This window comes from Mustela putorius, unplaced genomic scaffold (genome assembly GCF_011764305.1).
Source record: "Mustela putorius furo isolate JIRA1106 unplaced genomic scaffold, ASM1176430v1.1 tig00000196_pilon_pilon_pilon, whole genome shotgun sequence".
In the NCBI taxonomy this organism is placed as follows: domain Eukaryota; kingdom Metazoa; phylum Chordata; class Mammalia; order Carnivora; family Mustelidae; genus Mustela; species Mustela putorius.
In genome coordinates, this window is record NW_025421310.1 from 1,065,427 (window position 1) to 1,085,790 (window position 20,364).

The window sequence follows — 20,364 nt, forward strand, 5'->3', positions numbered from 1 at the left end:
TTTCAGGGTCTCTGTTTACCATGGAAAAGACAAACGTGGGCTAGGATCCCATCCAGGATCTCTGTCTAGGATTCTGTAGCCCCGGACCTTCTGCAGCTCCATGTCTGCGCCAACAGCCATAACTTCCCCAGGGACGCATCCCACATGACAAAGCTCTTCTGGTACCCCCACCCCAAACACCATTCCCCACCACGCCTCTGAGGGCCAGGTGAGGGAGCCAAGGCCCTGCAAACGCTCAGGCAGGCATGTGAGAAAGCTCTTTACTGGGGGGTACAGCAAGGAGGAGCAAGGCCATCTCCCCCTACCTGCCCCCACCCCCTCCTAGGGCCCGAGGGTGAAGGGGGTCTCCCCCCGACACCGGACCACCACTGTCTTTGGTACAATAAATAGAAAACAAGGGGGGGGGAGGGGGCTAAGGGTCCAGTCCTTATGGGGAGGGTGCGCCTAGACCCCTCTCCTTGACCCCCTGCCCCAGGCCCCAATCAGTGCAGGTCTCACCCACCCCAGCTGGGTAGCAGCAATTCCAGTCAAGGGGAGAGATGAGGATGGGAGCCCAGGGCCCCCAGATGGGGGGTATGGCTTCAGGAGGGGCCCCAGGGAGGGGGCTGGGTCATGAGCTGGCTGCCGTGCTCTGGGGTACACCACGGAGGCCCAAGCGAGGCCCCAGAGTGGCAGGGTTATCAGGGGGTGGGAGGGGTGGACGACCTCCTGTCATCCGAGTCCGGAGGGCTGAGGCAGCCGGGTGCTGGGGGGCAGGCGCTGGGTGAGGTGGGGAGCAGTCTGGAGGGCCGCCCACCAGGCTCACATCCATCAGCTCCGGGGGTGGTGGTGAGGTTGGTGACGGGGGACGGCCAAGGCATCGGGGTTGTGGGGATAACTGGGCCCCGGCCCCTGGCAGTGATGAGGCGGAGGCAGGGGCCTGATGTGTCTTGTGGAGCACATCACCCCCTGCCCAGGGGCGCAGCGGCTGGGAGGGTGGGACCTAAAGGAGCAAAGGAACAGTGGGTGATGCAGACCCAGGTCTTAAAGTCCCAGATACCCCACTACTAACTTCCAAGTCCCCAAGGCCCCCAGTACCTGGGGGCTGTTCATCTCACAGTCAGTGATGGGGGGCCCAGGGCCCCCACAATATCGGTTGCTGTATCGGTAGGTCCGGTTGTCACTGGAGGAGCCACTGGAGCCTCCTGGAAGTGCCAGGGGAGAAAATGAGGAGAAACCTTAAGTGAGGAGAGGTGGTGGTAGAATCTTTCGGTGGTTGAGTCTGGTTCGTGACCCAGGCCCAGGCCTTGGGAGCCTATCTGAAGGATGGGGCCCAATTTTCAGATTACAGTCAGAGCTCAGTTCTCGGTATCAGAGTCCCCGAAGCAGTTTTAGAGGTGTGAGCCCAAGCTCAATTTCAGAGACCAGGTCAGAGCTCTCTTTGCCCCACCCATTCTTGAGTTCAGGGTGGCGCAGCTTCACAGCTCTAGGTGAAGGCCCAGGGGGGCAAGGTCTCCCAGTTCAGGCCAAACCAGAGCTGCCCACCCTCCCTCCCTCCTGTTTGGCCCCACTGGCACCGGGCACCCACCAGAGCTGGAGATGGAGCTGGCGGTGCTGGAGGAGGGACAGGTGTCAAGGGGTGCGGGCGAGGTGGAGGCACTGCTGCCTGCCGGGCCCGTGTTGGTGGCCTCATCAGCCGTGCGGCGGAAGAAGCCGTGCTGCAGAGCCCCCAGTGGGCTGATACGGGCGGCGGGCTCATACTCCAACATGCGCAGCACCAGGTCCTGGAAGCGGAGGTAGTCGGCGGGGCTGTGGCCCGGCTCCCCCGCCCGCCGGCCCCCGGGCCCGCCCGTCTGCACGCCCAGCACCTCCTGCAGCCGCCGTGTCCCGGGGCCCTGGTAATCCTGGCAGGGAGGGGGTGGGAGGGGGGGCAAGAGAGTGGCCGTCAGTGGGCAGGAGGGGCAGGGAGACACACACGGGGAAACAGAGGCACAAGAGAGAAAGTGGAAGGAAAGAAGCTAAGAAGAGTTGTAGGGTGGGTAGGAGACATGGGTTGGGCTGGGACGAAGGAAAGGACAGACAAGGGGGAGAGGAAGGAAGGGAAAGACACAAGGGAGAGGAAGCAGGGAAAAAGGAAGCCCCAAGTGTGAGAGAGTGAGGGGCCACCAGGGTGGGAGGAGCGGCATGGGGCAGGGGCCGCACCTTCCTGAGTTCCTTTGTCCTTCGTAGGGTCCAGCCACCCCCAGGCAGCCTTTCAAAGTACTTGCGAGCCTTGGGTGCCTGGTCCAGCATGGGGGCTGGTGGGATGCCCAGCACCTCCACTATCCGGTTCATCTGGTCCACCTGTGAGCAGGTGGGCAGTCAGGGTTAGCAGGCCAGCCCAGCCGGGCCTCTGCCCCCTCCAGCACAACCCCCTCCCTGGGAGCACACCTCATTGGAGCCACTGAAGAGGGGCTCTCCAGTGTGCATCTCCACCAGGATGCAGCCCAGGGACCACATGTCAATGGCCAGGTCATAGGGTGTACCCAGGAGCACCTCAGGCGACCGGTAGAAGCGGCTCTGGATGTACTGATAGATCTGGGGGTGAAGCAGGGAAGAGGGCCAGTCAGAGGTCCCAGCCTCCTCGAGCAGTGCTGCTGACATACCCAAGACTAAGATAAGATTCTTTCCATGAAAACGGAGGATGGGGGTTCTAAACCTGAAGGTTATCAGCACCCACCTTCCAGGAGCCACTACCATCATTTTATTCATCAGCCTCAGAAGTCTCTGGTGGCCCAGTCTGACCCAGATCTCCATCCTGAGGCCTGACCCTGGACCTCTCTTGGTTATTGAAGGTCAGCAGTGTGTGAGCCCAAGGCCCTTGCCACCCACCCAATCCATACCCTTTCCAAGCCTCTCAAATGCCTGTTCACACGAAGCTGCAAAACTAAAGCACCCACCCTCTACTTCCTCCACAGCATTAAAAGCACAGGGTCAGCAAACTTAGCCAAGTACCACTCCTTGCTTACCAAGCCGACTCCACCCTGCCCCCTCCGACAGCCCAAAGCTAGCCCTATCTCCTCAGGCTTCTTTCTTTCTTTCCTACTGGGTACTATACCCTGTGGCCCTCTCCTTTACCTACCCCATTCACTGGCCTTAACGACTCTGTGCCGCCAACACCCCGTCCCAATACTACCCTTCAAGCACCGGCCACGTGGGGCAGCACCGTACAACCCCCGCCCCGCCCCTCGGACGCCAGTCACCAGCTGGCCCTGGACCCGCCCCTGCCCGGACCACACCCACACCGGGAGCCCCGCCCCCATGCCGTCCCGCACCGCCCCGTGCCGCACCCGCTGGCCAAGCTGGCAGGAGCTGCCAAAGTCCACGATCTTGATGGCGCTGCGCTTGGGGTTGCAGAGCAGGATGTTCTCAGGCTTGAGGTCGCAGTGAATGATGCTGAGCTCAGGCGTGGCCAGGAAGAGCAGCGCTGTGCAGAGCTGCTGCGCCAGCTTCCGCGTCAGGTTCAGCGAGACGCCGCGGAAGTGCGTGTTGCGCAGGAGGTCGTACAGGTTGTAGGAAAGCAGCTCGAACACCAGGCACAGGTGGTTCCGGAACATGAAGTGCCGTTTCAGGTGCACTGCGGGCAAGGGGGTGGAGAGGGGCCGACGGAGGAGCTGAGGCTCAGAAAGGGCCAGAGGCGGCCCGGGGCACACAGTAATAAGAGAGGCTGGGAGCTGATCGGGGATTCTGCTTCTGCAGCTCTGGCCAAACTGTGGGGTGCCCACGGGAAGCAGCGGCTAGTCACATCAAGAGAATGATTTCTGTGATAAAGGCAAGTTCATTCTCTTCAAGTCTCTTGTCAAACTTTCTTTCTTTCTTTTAAAGATTTTATTTATTTGACACACAGAGTGATCACAAGTAGGCAGAGAGGCAGAGAGAGAAGGGGAAGCAGGCTCCCTACCGAGCAGAGAGCCCGATGTGGGCCTCGATCCCAGGACCCTGAGATCATGACCTGAGCTGAAAGCAGAGGCTTAACCCACTGAGCCACCCAGGCGACCCATCTTGTCAAACTTTCTGATAAACCAAAGAGAAAGTTTCCTTTTGGTGCCGATGGGTCTTTAATGCCTTTCTACATTTCCTCACTTAATTTTCTAACATTGTTTTAGTCTCAGTTCTGTTTATTTTTGTGCAGCGGACACTGGCTTTCCATTTAGGGTAAGGATGTGTATTTAAGGAAACACACTCTTTCAATGCACTTGCTTTTTCTAAGAGCAATAAGTACTGGAAAGAGGAAAAAGACTGACATAGATATTAAGAGGACAGGTGCTGGAGCCCATTGCCTGGTGAGATTACAGCCCCCGAGTACAAACATCGTGACCTTATGCAAATGATAGCATCTACATGCCTGTCCTCTTCTCCAAGCTGCGGGCCAAGATGCCCCTTCCCCCCAGGGCCATGGTCAGACTGAAACCAGTTAATTCATGTAAAGTGCTTGCAATAGGCTTGCAGCGGTGAACACCCAATAAACTCCAACTGGTACCATCACAGGCATAGGACAAAAGTCATGAAGGCGGCAGGAGAATCACTGATATCAGGGAATTGCAGACCAGCCCTTGCCCTAAAGACACCAGCCCCATTCCGTACTGGGAGTACCACTACCCCAGGCCTCACCTATGTAGTACTTCATCTCCGTGTCGTGCTGGTTCATCAGCTCCAGCAGCCGCAGCTCAATCTGGGCCTGGTTCAGGAAGGCCTTTTTGTTCTTGATGATCTTGATGGCCACCAGCTCCTGGGTCTGATGATCATAGGCTTTCACCACCTGCCGGGGCGGGGCATGTCACAAAGTGAGGAAATGGGGGGAAAGGGATGTGGGACAGAGCAGGGCACCACTCTTTTGTGGGTCAACATCAGTGGGTGCCCCGATCCCAGGGCCAGAGTTGGGGGGGGCCTCCCACACCTGGCCAAAGGAGCCTTTGCCAATGAGTGAGTCAATCTCGTAGCGCTCCAGCCAGCGCTCGCCGCTGCGCACAATGTAGTCGTGGTTGTCGTCATCATAACCATGATTCAGGACCTTCTTCTCCTTCTTGGTGCTCGAGTCCTGAGGTGGTGCCTGCTGGGCCCGCCGCTTCTTCTTCGCATAGTATACCTGCCCAGCCAGCCAGCCAGCCAGAAGATAAAGATAGCTGAGTGACCTGTGCTGGCAGCCAGGACCCTTCAGGCCCCAGCCAGGTCCCCTGCTTCCCCAGCCCCCCACCCACCTCATTGATGTGCTTGTAGGTCTTGATGAGGTCCACGGAGAGTTTGCGCAGCGGAGCTGAGGTCGCGTCCCGGAAGGCCAGGGGCAGCCTCCGTGGCAAGAGCCGCACATCAGGCAATACCTGTGGGCCGGGTTGGGGGGTGGGCACTGAGGATAGACCTTTACCTCGGACCATGGGAGAACCCTCTGGGTGGCTGGGTTATTGTTACCACACACGGATTTACTTGGTTCCTGTGTGACAACAACCAAGATATAAATTCCCCAAGGGCAGAGACTGTCTTGTTCTTGCTGTATCTGCAGTGCCTAGAGCAGGGCCTGGCACATAGTGGGTGGTCATCAGAGATTTGCTGAGTGAATGAATGATCAACTGTTTACCCTTGACCTTTCATCCCACACCTTTACTCCTTTCTGAACCTCTGTGGGAGAGATCAGATAAAAATGTGGGCTGTCCTTCCCAGTCCTTCACCTGAGACCATCCATTCTGGGTGTCCCATCTTGAGGGCTGCTATCAGGCTTTACCTTCATCCTGTGGGATCGCCCCATCCCTCACCCCCAACTCTGCATGTTTCTGCCCAGCGTTTTGGGATCCGGCAGCCGGGACCTCCCACTCCATCGAGCTTCAAGCCCTACAGTTCAGAGCCTTGATAGTGTCCACCCTGGAATATTGACTCTATACCCTTAGATGCTGCTGGCTCCAAGATCCTTTTGGCTCAGACTTCACTGCCTTTCACCCTGCCAGCCTGTCTTTTACTCTGGACCTTTTTTTCCTTTGTCAACATTCATTGAGTGTTTCCTAGGTGCCAAGCTCTGTTCTCTGCATTTTACATGCATTTCATTAACTTGTTTACCTCACAGCAACACTGTGAGGTAGGTATCATTCTTGGTTCTGCTTTACAGAACAGAAAACTAAAGCAGGGAGAACCTGAGGCATTTAACCACCATGTCAGGATTTGAACCCTGGCTCTCCAAACAGACTCGGCCAGCAACTCTATTCTCTTCCACTCCAGATGAGCCCTTCCTGCCCCTGGGGAAGCTGATCTGGGCAACCAAAATATCTTTCACCCCCAAGACCCTTCTATCCCCAGCCTCCCCCTACCCCAGGCAGGTGAGGAGCCAGCTGAACGCATACCTGCGTGTGCTCCTGGGGCCCCGGGAAGCCAGAGAAGGGACCATGGCCTGGTGGAACGGCCATGGTGGGCTCAGAGGGCCGCAGGGGAGCGAGGCCTGGAGCGGGAGCCCGGCCGGGGGGCGCCTTCTCGCATCCTGCACCTCGGCTGCCACCGCCGCTGAGACCTGAGAGCAGGCGGGAGGCAGTGGAACAACATGGAACAAGGGGATGTGTGGGACAGGGCCAGGCGGGAAAGAGGTGGACATCAGAAAGAAGGCAACACAGAGGGAGAGGAGAGAAAGGACAACAGGTGGCAATGTAGAAAGGGGAGAGAGGGTGGGGTGGCGGGGGGGGGGACAGCAGAGCCCCTCAACAAATGATTACCAAATAAATGAAATTGGTGGCACAAAGAGGGGACCATATGAGCAGGGATGATTGAAAGCCAGGCAGGGATATAGGGCATGACAGGAAAGGACAGAAAAACACCAATAATCGGGGGGAGGAAAAGAAGAAAAAGAAACCACAGACAGTATAGGGAGTAGGGTTCACTCTTTGGTTCCCATTTTTGCTTGTGGCCCTCCCTAGTGCCTCCTCACACAAGATCCCTGCAACTTCAAGATCTACCCTTCCCAGTAGATCCCTAAATCCAGAGAACTCTAGGATCCCCCAAACCACATGAGAGAACTCTGGGTCCCCTCCAAACCCATAGCAGAGTCCTCTGCAGGCCCCTAAAACCACATCAGGGTCCTGGGGACCACACCAAGGTTATCCTGTTATGTAGGATAGTCCCTATATAAAAGAATCCTACTCCTATGACATTCTCATGCATCAGGGCACCCCCTTCCCAGGGGAACCTCCCCATAACATGCCAAGACCTCATCTCTATACCATTTTCTCCCACATCAGCAACCTCCCCCCTCCCCGCAAGGTACTTTCTCTGTGCCACATCAGGGATCTTCCCCATATTAGTCCATGGTCCCCCTTCCCAATCAAGGAGGAGGCGTCTCTTCACTTGCCCTTCTCTCCCCTACATTGGATCTTCCCCTACTCCCCCATCCAATATTCCTACCAGGGCCCTTTCTCCAGTTACTCTTCTCTACATCAGAGTCAATCCACAATTGTGCCCATTCCTAGAAGGCCCCCAGAACCAAATTCCCCAAATATCACATAGAGTTCTCCCCTCCCAGAGTACCTGCCACACCAAAATCCTCTCCCCACGGGCCTTCTCCCATGTCAATCCCTTTCTCCTATGCCAAGCCTGGCCACTCCAGGATCCCTCCTCTCTCTTGGCGCTCCCCCGCCCCTCACCCGAAACAACCTCTTCCCTGGGGCCCTCCCACAGCAGGACTGTCTCTCCCAGCACCCACCCCCTACCCGGGTCAGGGCTGGCGCGAGGCCCACGGGGGGCTGGGGCGCGGTGGGGCCCCCAGTGGGGTGGGCGAGCAGCCAGCATGGCGGCGGTGGCGGCAGAGAGGAGGCGGCCGCCTGTCCCGGCCCGGCCGGCCCGGCAAGCCCCGCGGCGGGGAGGGCAAGCGGGACAGGCGGCCCGGTGGGTGACAACAGCAGCCGCCGCCGCCGGGGGCGGGGAGGAGAGGGAACGAGGGTCAGCCCGGGGCACGCGGGGGAAGGGGGAAAGCAGGTGGACGGGGGAGGGGCGGGTTAACCCTCGCCCCGCCGGCCCCGCCCCGCACAGCCACCCGCCCCTGGGGACCCAGGCGTCCCGCCCCCCACCCTGGAGGCCCGCCCCGGTCGGCGGAGCCCCGGCGGGCGGGGCCGGACTGAGCTTGGCAGTCCGCACCTGCCATGGCAACAACCGTGCCATTGGTCTCTGCTGCCAAGAGCGCAACCAATCGCAGTTCAGAACGGCTGTTGCTAGGCGACGACGATGCAGCCGGAGGAGCGGAGCCCAAACAAAGGGCGGGAGCGGGGCCCCGCTACCCCCTCCCAGTCGCCCTCCCAAAGCTGCTCCCTCGGGCTCGGCCCCTTCCAAGAACCCGACTATGAATAGTCAGGCACGGCCTGCACTGCACCTGCCCGCCGCCCCCTGCTCTCCTCCCTCGGCCTCGTGCTAAGTCTGGCGGCGACGCGGGCAGGGCGGGTTTGTACTACCCCCTTCCCGCAAGCTCGTGCCGCCCCACCTGTAACCGCGTTGTTACCTGAGGGCGCGGGCAAGGGGACTCAAGCTGCTCGGGAAGCCCGAGCTCAGACCTGCCCACTGGCTGAAGGTATCCGGCAGACACGGCGAGCCAGGGCCCCTATTACCCAGTAATGCAACCAGCAAAATGGCGACCACAACAAACCGGCCCCCCCACCCCGGGCTCCGCCCCCACCCCCCCCGTCCTTTCCCCCACGTGACCAAGGGTAACACTCCGCGCCTGCGCGCAGCGGAGCTTCCCGGCAGACATGCACAGTATGCTATCAACCCCGCCCAGGCGTCAGAATCCGAGTTACGACTGCGCAAAAGCCAGCCAAGAAAGGGGCATGCGCACGAGGGACCGGATGAAGTTGCCCACCCCTACTACCCCGCCAGTTGACGAACGGCGCATGCGCACTGTGGAATGGCGGTCGCTGTTCAGCCCACAGCGGTGACGGTTGAATTTTTAAAGAAGGCTGCCCCTGAACTCACGACTGCGGTATCAAGACCTGCGCTGAGATCAAGAGGTCCACACTTAAGCGACTGAGCCACCCAGGTGCGCCTGGATGAGTCTTTTAATAGAAAAACACACGTGAAACAGTAGCAACATAATCTCTTGGCAATCCAGATGGCCAGGGGTTCAGTTCTTCACCTTGGGAGGTGGCCTGTGAGAGGAAGGAGAGAGGCGATTCAGAGCTTGTCACCATCTGGAACACTCCTACCAACGGCTGACCTGCAGGGCTCGGTCTGCGTGGGCTGCCTGCCCCTGCTCACCTGTACACACCCACCACCACGGCGTGGTCTCTCTCATAGGGCTCTAAGGTCAGCTGCTCCTGGGGCTTCATGTTCTCCTGCTGCATCTTCTTCACTTCAGAGGCAAACACAGCCTCAGCAGAGGCCGTGGAGTCAATGCAGTTGGCCTACAGAAGACGGAATTTAAGTTCGCAGCAAGGCTTTGGGCTCTTTTCCCTTTTTTTTTGTGCTCTTTAAACCAGCAGTATTTGTTTTCATTGGAAACTCCGTGAAACTCAGGTTTTGGAAATGTAGGGAAAGACTTCGTTAGAGAAGTTTTCCAATTTGATTTGGACTTCACACAGAGACCTATTTATCTTAAAGCCAGTGTTTTAATTTTATATCCAGGTTTTTTTTTTTTTCCTTTTTCACCTCTTACTTCCTTTACTTTGACAATAGTAATAATGTTGAGAATACTAAAACAAATGTAACAAAAGGCTAAGGAATGGTGAATCTGGCTGAAAAATCCCTACTTCAAAATAAAACATTTTTCAAATTGCATCTAGCATTCATCTTAAGTTTATTTTAGGGGCGCCTAGGTGGCTCAGTTGGTTAAGTGTCTGCCTTCAGCTCAGACTATGATTGCAGGGTCTTGGGATAGAGCCTGGCATAGGGCTCCCTGCTCAGCAAGGGAGCCTGCTTCTCCCTTTGCCTCTCCTGCTTGTGCTCTCTGCCTCAAATCTTAAAAATAAATACATAAATAAAATTTTATACCAGGCTCTATTCTAAACACTACATATATATTGATAAATTTAATCCTTGTATCAACACTAGAAGAGATAGGACTAATCCCTCTACTTAGTCTACTTAGAAACAGGCAGGCACATAGGTTAGGTAACTTGCTCAGAGTCAGTGCAAGCTGGAATTCAAAATCAAATGGTCAACTCCACGATCATGCACTTGACCATTCTTTGCCTATTTAAACTGAAAGCCTTTTAGTTTTATAGACGTTTTCCATCATGTGCTATTTGGAGGGGGGGGCAGGGATAGAGTCTGGGAATAGACTGTCTGGATTAGTAGGATGGAAGGCCCCCTGTTTTTGAGTAGCTGCTGGGCAGTTACAAAGAAGATACTACCACCCCATCTTAAACTCCTCCAAGCCCTGCACCTTAATAGAAATCACGAAGTGTCCTCCGTTACGAAGGAAAGTGTGGGCATTCAGGGCTACAATCCGGGTCTGGTCTGGCTGGGCCACATCGGCAAAGATCACATCCACCATCGCTAGGAAGAAGTGACAGTTACAAGCTGGATCCACCCCACCTTCTCAGCCCCTCCCATGAGGCCCCATCACCAGCAGGTTCCTGCCAGAGTCCTCCCTGCTTCCAGTCTCCCTTCACCCCACCAATCCCCCTCCCTCCACTGTGCTCCCAGGATGGGTCCAAAACCCAATCACACAATCCACTCACTCCTCTTGTAAACCATGATTGCCACCTACTCTGTGGCCAGCCCCGGGCCAGGTGTGGGGGACACAGAGACAAGTCAGACCCGGACCCTGTCCTCGAGACACTCCCAGGTCTGGGGTGGGGGGGGGAGGGGAGACAGACACGTCATCAAAAAGGCAAGTAAAGGTGAGCACTTACAGGCAAAAGTGTCTGCGGGACTGTCAAAAGTGACATACATTGCAGGACAAAGGGTATAGTATGAATGCATGGGGGGAAAAAACAACTCAAAACTAGAGGAATGCAAAGTATTATTTTTAAGCCAATGTGACTGAATAAAACAATCAAAAACATAGTATAATGAAAACTGATTTTTTTAAACTGGGGAAAGCAGACAAAAAATTGCTTGTATTGGTTACCTCTGAGGGTGGTTTACAAGGAATTCCAGTTTTACATTATGCTTCCAATTTTTTCTTTAAACACAGTAATAGTCACAATGGGTCCCTCTAAGCCAGACCACACTCAGTTTATCCTTTCTGGGTTATGATCGCCCCAGGTGATGAGTAGGAAGACCTCTGAGGGAGGCTGTTATACGTAAGCCAGGGAAGCATATCAAGTACCATATTTTAGAGGGAGGCGGGATGTATGAGGGTGCCCGATACCCGAGCTCCACAACCCCACCCAGCTCCCCTCACTCTCTTCATTCCAACAGACTCAGAAGGTCTGCTCATCCACTCTGATTCCATTCCAATCAGGGCTCTGGCCATCTCTTCCAGACACCCTGGTGTGGCCTGGCCTACACAAGCTGAGCCAACCCCCAGAGCCCTCACCGATGAGCATGCGGTACTTGTGTGGGTGCCGAGCGTCCTCGATAACAGGAATAATGTTGGTCCTCTTCTTGGCCAAGTTAATGAGGTCACGGCCAGAGCGGTGTGAGAATTCGACTGCATAGACTAGACCGTCCTAAAATAAATCAAATAATAAAAAGACTGGTCCCAGGGGCACCTGGGTGGCTCAGTTGTTAAGCATCTGCCCTCAGCTCAGGTTATGATCCCAGGGTCCTAGGACAGAGGCCCGCCATCAGGCTCCCTGCTCAGCGGGAAGCCTGCTTTTGGACATGAACACTGCAAGTAGCGTCCCTTCAAATGCCCGAATCAAAATCCTGCCGTTTGACAACTGTTGTTGCCAAGGGTTATTCGATCCCTCTTGACTTGATCTGAGAGCCCAGTCCCCTAATACAGGCCTCAAACGAGGAAGCCAGAGCACAGCAATGAAGTCCTAACAGCTTACAATGGGCCAGGAACTGCTCTAAGTACTTCACAGGAATTCACTCCTTTAGCTTCAAGATATTCCAGAGGGTAAACTGAGGCTCAGAGGGCTTCCATAACTTGCCGAAGGCCACCTCACTGTTAAATGCCCACATCAGAGCCTGGGGTTTTTAACCACTAAACGACACAGCCTACAGTCATGGGGAGGAGTGGGGGATCCTGAAGTGAGCTGCACTGGGGTCCTCTAACCAGGGAGCCTGCACAGTGACACAGAAATGCAGGCCCAGAAACTGACACCTGTTCTTTTAAGAGAAACCAGAAGACCAGACTTGGGGGCAAACGTTTTGAAAGAGGGCAAACAATTCCAACCGTCTCCACCCTGGGCCCCTCTAATTGCACTTACTCCGTACCCATGTCCCTTCCCTCTAGATGAACTCATGAGTGAGACTAAATGAGGCTTTGGAGACCGGATGCTTGGAGCTGCTCTTTCTCCCACAGGTGCTCTCCAGGAAGGGCCTAGCCCCAAGCCACACCTCTCCCTCCCTTCCACCTCACCACTTGCCCTTACTCCCCCCTCCTTCTCCTCCCATCCACTCACCGGGCCTACAATGTCAGAGACGTGGGAGACAGTGGTGCCTGATGCAGCCCCAAGGTAGAGCACCTTGGCCCCTGGCTTGATATGGATCTGGTCCACGCCGCCCAGGATTGCTGCTGCCAGCTTGGAGCGGAAGGGGTTCCAGGCACGGTACTCGATTTTGTCATCTCCTTCCTAGGCCGGGAGAGGTGGGGATGGAAGATAGTGCCAGGCTTTTCTGCTAGACCCCACTGCCCTTCGCCCCAGGGCTCTGAGCACTTGTTCATTGTTCAAGAAATAAACACAGGTACACATCAGTGACCGTGACAGCCACAGGGCCTGCCCTCTCATGGAGGTTATCAACTCAGGTAGAAGGAGGCAGGGACAGACCATAAACAGAGAGACGAGAGATCACATCCGTTAACAGCAAGACCTGTGCATTCATTTGCCAAACTTTTGCTGTGCCAGCACAGACTGTGGGCCAGGCACTAGGGAGGTACACTGAATGAGACCAAGACCCCTGCCCTCAAGGAGTAAGTATACACTGAACTAACACATATGGGACGGTAGCCAGGGACAGCTGCTAGGGCAAAGATCAAGTCAGGAAAGAGGAAATGAAGTAGGGGGAATGGGCTGAGGGACAGCGGAAGATGAGACAGGGTGACCAGCGAAGAGCCCAGAAGGAGGCACTTGCAGTAGACCCAAAGGAGCTGCGGGCCAAGCAAGTTATCTGGGGAAGTGCATTCGAGGCAGCAGGAAAGGCAGCAGAAAGCCCCGAGCAAGAGTGTGCCTGGCCATTAAGAAAATGACATGAGATAACAGGGTGGAGGGTGGGCAGTGACGGCTGCTTCTGACAGATCAGGTGCTGTAAGGTGGCCTTGTGAGAAAGGGAACCAGCCACACGCACATAGCTGGGAGAGCCGTACTCCAGGCAGAGGGAGGAGAGAGGAGGTCCGTATGGTCAGAGGGGAGACAGGGGGAGCTGGAATGTGCAGAGTCTTCTGGGCCACACTGAGGACCCAGGACCCACAGAAGTGGGGATCTGACTTCTGGATTAAGATGATCCTCCTGGTGGGGGCAGGGAGAATAGACCGCTGGCCACCCTGTCAGCAGGGGCTCTGCTCTCACCGCAATAGAGACTCTCTTCTCTCCATATACTGATTCTCCAGGAACCAGATTCTTGGTGACAAGGGCATCTTCTTTTCCTCGACAAATGAAGACACCTAAGCGAGGAAAACAGTACAAGGTGAAGACCCTGGGCCGCACCCTACCACACCCCACCTTCGGCAGCTCCCGGCTCACCTCACTCACCTTCGTGCCGATGAGGCTCCACCATTACATTCTTCCCCGACTGATTTCCTCTTTTTCCTCCCCGACCGCGACCCCGGTTGCCACCAGACTGGAAACCTCCACCTGCAAGGCAGGGAGGCCGTGAGAGAGGGAGATCCCATGACCTCTTCCCTCCCCGCACCCCGAGCCCAGGCAAAGCCTCCTGATCCTGTGTCACTTACCACCTCGTCCTCCTCCTCCTCGGCCTCGGCCCCTAAAGCCGCCACCCCGACCTCTGCCCCCGCCAAAGCCTCCTCGGCCTCCACCACGACCACCACGGTCACCGAAGCCCCCTCGGCCACCAAAGCCACCCCCACGGGGGCTGAAACCTGTAATGGCAACAGAAAGAGGAATCAGAGCACGATGACGCTGGAGAAGTTATGTCTCACGATTCCACCGGGAGGGGTCCCTGATACCCCCAACAGCAGAAAAATCAGGGGCCAACCCAGAGGTTCCACCGGCAGATAAAACTGGGGAATATTCATCGTCAACAATCACAAGGATCTACAGTTACACGCAATAGGTAAATAATCTTAAAGAGTCATAAGTTAAGTGAAAAAGCAAGTTGAAGAAAACCACATCCAACATAGTATCTCTTATAAAGTTCAGCAACAACTAAAATGAAATGATGTCAGGCTGTAACCCACAAGCCACGCCCCCCACCCCGCCATCCCCAGGCAAGAGGATGATAATGTAAAACTCAAAATAGTGGGGATTCGGGTAGGGGTGGAACACCTAGGTACACGGAGGTTACTGTCAAAGTTCTGCTTTTGTGGGTCAGATAGCAAATCTGCAGAATCCACTCTATTTTCAGTGTTAGCGTGGAGCAGCTCATTGTGGCAGCAGGGGCCCCCAGACCCTGGCAACATTTCCACGCCGTCCCACCCCCTGAACTTGGGTCTGGAGGGGAGGTGGGCATGTCTTTCCTGCTACCCGATCTCCCTGCTCACAAACCTGCAGAAGTCTCTCCCACCTCAGGGAGAAAAAAAACAAGAAAAAAAAATTGAATTGTCCTTTATGGGTGAGTGACAATGTATAAACAATTTAGGGCTTGTCAACAGGACTGAAAGTTGAAGGGAAAAGATTCAGGGAGACCTGATTTTCATCAGCTCAGGTCAGAGCAAACCCGTCCACTTCACCGAGCCCATAACAATGGCGGAAGCAGATGGAATTCTCGTGCTAATAGATTCAACAGCTGACTTTTCTGTGCCAGGGTCCCAAGCTCAGCCGTACGTTCGGCAAATCCCATGAGTTGTAAGATAATAGTGTAAATGTTGGTGATGCTTTAAGATGATTTCACTTGATGTCAACTATTCAATAGTAAACTTGCCAGAGTTTTTGTAAAGATGCATTACTATGTTCACACGCTAGGAAAGCTTCATGTATCATAATGCCATTAAAAATGAAAACATAGGAATGCCGGGGTGGCTCAGTGGGTTAGGTTAAGTGGCTGTTTTCAGCTCAGGTCATGATCTCAGGGTCCTGGGATCCTGAGAGCCCTGCATCAGGCTCCTTGCTTTGAAGGCTAGGACGGGGAGTCTGCTTCTCCCTCTGCTCTCAGTACCCCACCCCCAACTCCTGTGCTCTCTTTCTCAAATAAATAAAATCTTTAAAAAAAACCTTTTTTTTTAAAAGATGAAAATAAAAAACTTTTTATCGGTATTACTAATTTAAGTGTTAAAAGTTAAGTCTGGGTACTCCTGAAGAGTTGGCCTACCTTTACTCCCTAATGTCCTCTAGAGTCTCCTGTCCACACAGCAGCTAGGGATTGACCTTTCCCAAAGCACGAAATCGGATCTCTTCATCCCCCTGCCTAAATCCCTTCAGTGGTTTTCTGTCACGTTGAAAATGCATCCAAAATTCCTTTCTCTGGCTTCCAAAGACCGAAATCAGTGACTCTCACCTTTGGCTAAACTCTGGAATGGACAGATCCTGTTTAGGTGTCTGGTGTAGGGGCCTGAGCACAAGGCTTTTTAAAGTTCCCCAGGTGATTTTATTTTTTATTTTTTTATTTTTAAAAGATTTTATTTATTTATTTGATGGAGATCACAAGTAGGCAGAGGGGCAGGCAGAGGGAGAGAAGGGGAAGCAGGCTCCCCACTGAGCAGAGAACCCGATGCAGGGCTCGATCCCAGAACCCCGGGACCATGACCTGAGCTGAAGGCAGAGGCTTAACCCACTGAGCCACCCAGGTGCCCCCTCCTCAGGTGATTTTAAATGTGCAGCCCAAAGAGAAACCACCACCACCCAACTCTGGCTCCCGTTGACTTTTGTGACTTCTCTCTTTCTATGCCGGGTTCTTTGTGCTCTTCCTCCTCAAACTCCCTCTCCAGCTTCTAAACTTTTATTTTTATTTACTTATTTATTTAATTTTAATTAATTATTATTATTTTAAAAAGATTTTATTTATTTATTTGTCAGAGAGAGAGAGAGGGAGGGAGAGCATGAGCAGGCAGAGTGGCAGGCAGAGGCAGAGAGAGAAGCAGGCTCCCTGCTGAGGAAGGAGCTGGATGTGGGACTCGATCTCAGGATCCTGGGATCATGTCCTGAGCCGAAGGCAGTGGCTTACCCAACTGAGCCACCCAGGCATCCCAAAACCTTTTTATTCCTGCTGTTCCCACTGCCTGGGTCCTGGAGACATTTGCTAGGCTCACCCACTTGCTCACTGTGCTCAGATCTCTGATGAAACGTTCCTTCCAGAAGGGCCTTTGGGCTGCCTACCTTTACCCAGCTTTCTTGTTTCTCCTATCAGTCATCACACATGGCACTCTTTATTACTGCCTGACTCCTGCACCAGAATCAAGGCCCCAAGGAATCGGGATGTTTTAGTTGTTTTGCATCCCCAGAACCATGCACGACGCTTGGCACTAAGTGGCTCAATAAACATTCAGTGAGCTGTGTGCCGATGACTCCTACACCCCTGCGTTCTGCCTCAGGGGGAAAAGCATCCTCTCTGTTCAGGAAGCAGGTGATGGCATGGTGACGAGAACCCTGGTCCCCTCCCCTTGAGTAGTTCACGTGTCCCATACAGGGCAATGGAGATGCCACTCCCAACCCTAGAGTGTAGGGATGGTTCATGGGAATCCTGCAAAACTTCATCTGTAAGACCGAGATACGGTGATAACACAGCACCCACCACATGGAGCTGCAAAGAATAAATGACTTAATATGCACAAAGCACTTCCCTCAACACAGCGCCTGGCACACAGTTTGCATAGGAGTGTTCAAATGAAGGGAGGGAGAGTCCCCCTCCCCTCCCTCTTAGGGGAGACTCCACTGAGCCTAAGAGACTCTCAATCCAGGCCTGTGGAACAGAGACCCGAGAAGTGAGGCCACGGAAGGGGGCATGGGGGCACGGGTGCCAACTCTCAGGCCCAGATACTCAAAACATATCTTAATTCGTTTCAGGTCCTGGGGAGCTTACAAAAATGTACTAAAAGCACCCACTCCCCAGGGAAACTATACATTCGCACATGCTTTTCCAGGAGTTTTAGGAGGAGGTTCCCTGGTTTAAACCCTACTCTCCGCCCACAATCTGCCACAGCTCAGAAAACGGACACTCCATCCTTCGGGTTACACATGCCCAAGCCCTGAGGGCTCCTTGACCCTTCTCTTATACCCACATACAAGCTGCTGGCTCTATCTTCAAAATACATTTCCAAACTGGGACAATATATCAGGCGGATCCACTACTACCATCCTGGTCCAAGGCTGTCACCTCCCAGATCACAGCAACAAGCTTCCCACTGATGCGCTCGCTTCCACTTCTGCTCCCCTGACACACGCACAAGCCAGGAGGATCCTTCTAAATGCTTCCGTCAGACTGCATCACATCCCTGCTCAAAATCTCCCCAAGGCTTCTTCTCTCACCCAGACTCAATCCTTTGTAAAGAGCTGATTCCTTTTTCTTTTTTTTTTAATTTTATTTATTTATTTCACAGAGATCACAAGTAGGCAGAGAGGCAGGCAGAGGTTGGGGGTGGGGGGAGCAGGCTCCCCTCTAAGCAGAGAGCCCAATGCAGGGCTCGATCCCAGGACCCTGAGATCATGCCCTGAGCTGAAGGCAGAGGCTTAACCCACTGAGCCACCCAGGCGCCCCCGTGAAGAGCTGACTCTTAACAACTTCTGCAACTTCATAGCCTAACACAATGAGGGAAGGGTTAGGAGGAAGGTGTCTCCTCCATTCCTGGGGGGAATCAGATTATAGGGTGCCTGCCTGCATGCCAGTGTCTGACGGGAGATACACAGTCCAGCACCCCCCCCCCCACACCATTCTATCTGATCTCCAAATTCTGAAGAGAAAGGGAGTTTCACAGGGGATACAAGGATCCACAAACCCAGCTGCCCCGCCCACCAGATGACCCCATATCTCCACACACTGAGGGAAAAGATTAGGGGATAACAAAGATCTGCGCTAGGAAACAGACCTTCTGGGTCAGTGGGAAGATTTCCTCAAACTCTAGTGGAGCAAGTTGCGGGGAGGGGCACAGCCTGACTTAGAAAGACCCAAGATGCCAGGGAGAAAGACCCTAATTTTGCTACTCTTAAGAAGAACAATAAAGGGGCGCCTGGGTGGCTCAGTGGGTTAAAGTCTCTGCCTTCGCTCAGGTCATGATCCCAGAGTCCTGGGATCCAGCCTGGAATCTCGGGCTCCCTGCTCAGCGGGGAGCCTGCTTCCCCCCCACCCTCGCCTTGCCTTGTGATCTCTCTCTGTCAAAATAAATAAAAAATCTTAAAAAAAAAAAAAAAAAGAACGATAAAGCTAACAATTAGAAACAGCACTATGTGTCAAGCCTTGTGCTACTTTCCCCCCAGCTTTATTAAGATCTGACATATGGCATCGTGTAAGGCTACTGTGTACAACCTGTTGATTTGTACACTTAAATATTGCAGAAAGATTACCACGATATGCTATTTTTTCTTAATACGATCTTGCTAAAATTATAACCGGAAGCCATTTTACTGATAAGAAAACTGAGATTCAGAGAGGTAATGCCACTTGCCCAAGGTCACACAGTATCTTAAAAAACAAAGCTAGCACTGAAATTTATGAACTAAGACCTTCCTACTGTCAAAGCCTGGACTATCATCAATCTTCCACCAGGGAGGTGGGGTGGGTTCATGAGAACCTCGGGGAAAACCAAATGAATAAAATCACTCATGTCCTGTGACTATTTCCCCCTCACCCCCCACCCCAAGCTAAGCCTATCTTGGGCTTGTGAAGGTTCATCTCACCCGAGTTGAGAATCACGATCACTCAAACCTCAGAGACTCGCCTCTCGGGAGAGTAGAGAGCGGGAAAGTGGGACAGAGAAAGCTACACACTGTCAAAGCAGGAGTCTTCATTCACTTGGGCCCTCTCTGAGAAGCTGGCCCGGGACCTAAGGGGATGGATGGTCGTTGCGGCGGGGACACAGAAAGCAAACGGAGTTCTCCTGGACCCCAAATCGAGACTCTCCACCTGTGAACCAAGACATTAACCCCAAATCCCACGGCCTGAGATCCAAGCCCCCAGATGCCTGAATCCAGACTCTGGGTCAGCACTCTGGGGTCTGCCACCCCCAGCCCAACAACTAAGACCCCTAATGACGGCCTCTGTGAGATGAATCCTAGTTCAGGAACCCCCCCCCTCCATTTCAAGCCCAATATGCTCGACTCACGACTGTAACCTCCAAAGCCAGTCACACACCTCCAGACCAGGAACCTGAACCCCAAGCTCGGCTACCATCACAAGGCGGAACCAATACCCCCTAGCCACAAGAGACCGGAACCAGGACCCCGACCCCACAGGACACCGGAGCCCCTGCCCCTAAGCCAAGGCCCCGCCCCTCCGACGCCGGTCGGGCGCTTCGATTCCCGCCGGCCCCAGCCCCTGACCCCTGACCCTGGACCCCAACCCCGGCCTGCACCTGGCTTCATGGCGAGAGCTCAGCTCCCCGGCTCAGGACTCTGGAGCGACCCAGACTACACGAGTCTGGAGCTTTCGCACGTGGAAAGGAGCGCACGCGCGGCAGCGTACGGCGCGTGACGCATCTTCGCAACCCCGCCCCTCGGAGCCCCGGCTGCTTCCGCGGCACGGTGTGCGCGCTGTGGGCGGGGCTTCGTGCACCTCGGACGGCACCGCCCCCCTCCGCCGTTTTGGTGCTGTCTTTACGCGCAGCTTACGCTGTTGCGTTGCGGTCGCTACGGTGATCGCGCTTCCCGCGTCCTCTTCGCGATTGTGAGTCTCCGGGTAATCCGGGCTCATCAGCAGGACTTTGCACGCCTTGTGCCCTCTGCTTGTCTTCTCTATTTCTTTTCCTTCTTTATCTTTCTTCCTTACTTCCTTCCCTCTTTCTCTCTTCCTTCCTTCCTTTCCTCCCTTCCTTTTTTCTTTTTCTTCCTTCCTTTTTTTTTTTTTTTTTTTTTTTTTTTAAAGATTTTATGTATTTACTTGCAAGCAAGGGGAGCGCCACAGGAAACGGAAGAAGCAAGCTCCAGACTGAGCAGGGAGCCCGATGTGGGGTCAGTCCCAGAGCCCTGGGATTATGACCTGAGCCACCCAGGCATTTCATCTCTTCTCTAT

The 20,364-nt window shown here is 54.3% G+C and overlaps 2 protein-coding genes across 6 annotated transcripts; both read right to left on the bottom strand.

Annotated features, from left to right (window-relative positions):
• Positions 1-246: 246 nt before the first annotated feature.
• On the bottom strand, positions 247-8,647 carry DYRK1B (dual specificity tyrosine phosphorylation regulated kinase 1B). 5 transcript variants are annotated; one of them, XM_004776152.2, is made up of 12 exons: positions 7,698-7,958; positions 6,345-6,508; positions 5,217-5,336; positions 4,916-5,104; positions 4,630-4,777; positions 3,309-3,595; positions 2,410-2,556; positions 2,182-2,322; positions 1,848-1,883; positions 1,568-1,763; positions 1,078-1,184; positions 247-982 (listed from the first exon to the last, which is right to left on the bottom strand). In XM_004776152.2, the coding sequence occupies exons 1-12, from the start codon at positions 7,774-7,776 to the stop codon at positions 611-613; spliced, it is 1,986 nt and encodes a 661-aa protein (XP_004776209.1). In that variant the 5' UTR covers positions 7,777-7,958; the 3' UTR covers positions 247-610. The 5 variants fall into 5 exon arrangements, with proteins under 5 accessions (XP_004776209.1, XP_004776211.1, XP_004776207.1 ...); XM_004776154.3 differs by lacking the exon at positions 7,698-7,958 and adding an exon at positions 8,480-8,647 and having other exon boundaries at positions 1,568-1,883; XM_004776150.2 differs by having other exon boundaries at positions 1,568-1,883; positions 7,698-7,959.
• Positions 8,648-8,992: 345 nt separating this feature from the next.
• On the bottom strand, positions 8,993-19,862 carry FBL (fibrillarin). The gene is made up of 9 exons (XM_013047670.2): positions 19,709-19,862; positions 13,982-14,128; positions 13,782-13,883; positions 13,599-13,693; positions 12,495-12,665; positions 11,459-11,591; positions 10,358-10,470; positions 9,232-9,377; positions 8,993-9,122 (listed from the first exon to the last, which is right to left on the bottom strand). Exons 1-9 carry the CDS (start codon positions 19,716-19,718, stop codon positions 9,098-9,100), a joined length of 942 nt encoding a protein of 313 aa, XP_012903124.1. The 5' UTR covers positions 19,719-19,862; the 3' UTR covers positions 8,993-9,097.
• Between the last annotated feature and the right edge of the window lie 502 nt (positions 19,863-20,364).

Coding starts and splice junctions, on each gene's coding strand:
- FBL (XM_013047670.2), bottom strand. Junction 9,378..10,357: donor ACTTCGTGATTTCTATTAAG/GTGCAGGGCTTG, acceptor CGTCTTCTGTAG/GCCAACTGCATTGACTCCAC. Junction 9,123..9,231: donor GTGGTGGTGGGTGTGTACAG/GTGAGCAGGGGC, acceptor TTCCTCTCACAG/GCCACCTCCCAAGGTGAAGA.
- DYRK1B (XM_004776150.2), bottom strand. CDS start 7,776: ATGCTGGCTGCTCGCCCACCCCACTGGGGGCCCCACCGCGCCCCAGCC. Junction 3,596..4,629: donor GGAGATGAAGTACTACATAG/GTGAGGCCTGGG, acceptor CCTTGCCCGCAG/TGCACCTGAAACGGCACTTC. Junction 983..1,077: donor GTGAGATGAACAGCCCCCAG/GTACTGGGGGCC, acceptor TTGCTCCTTTAG/GTCCCACCCTCCCAGCCGCT.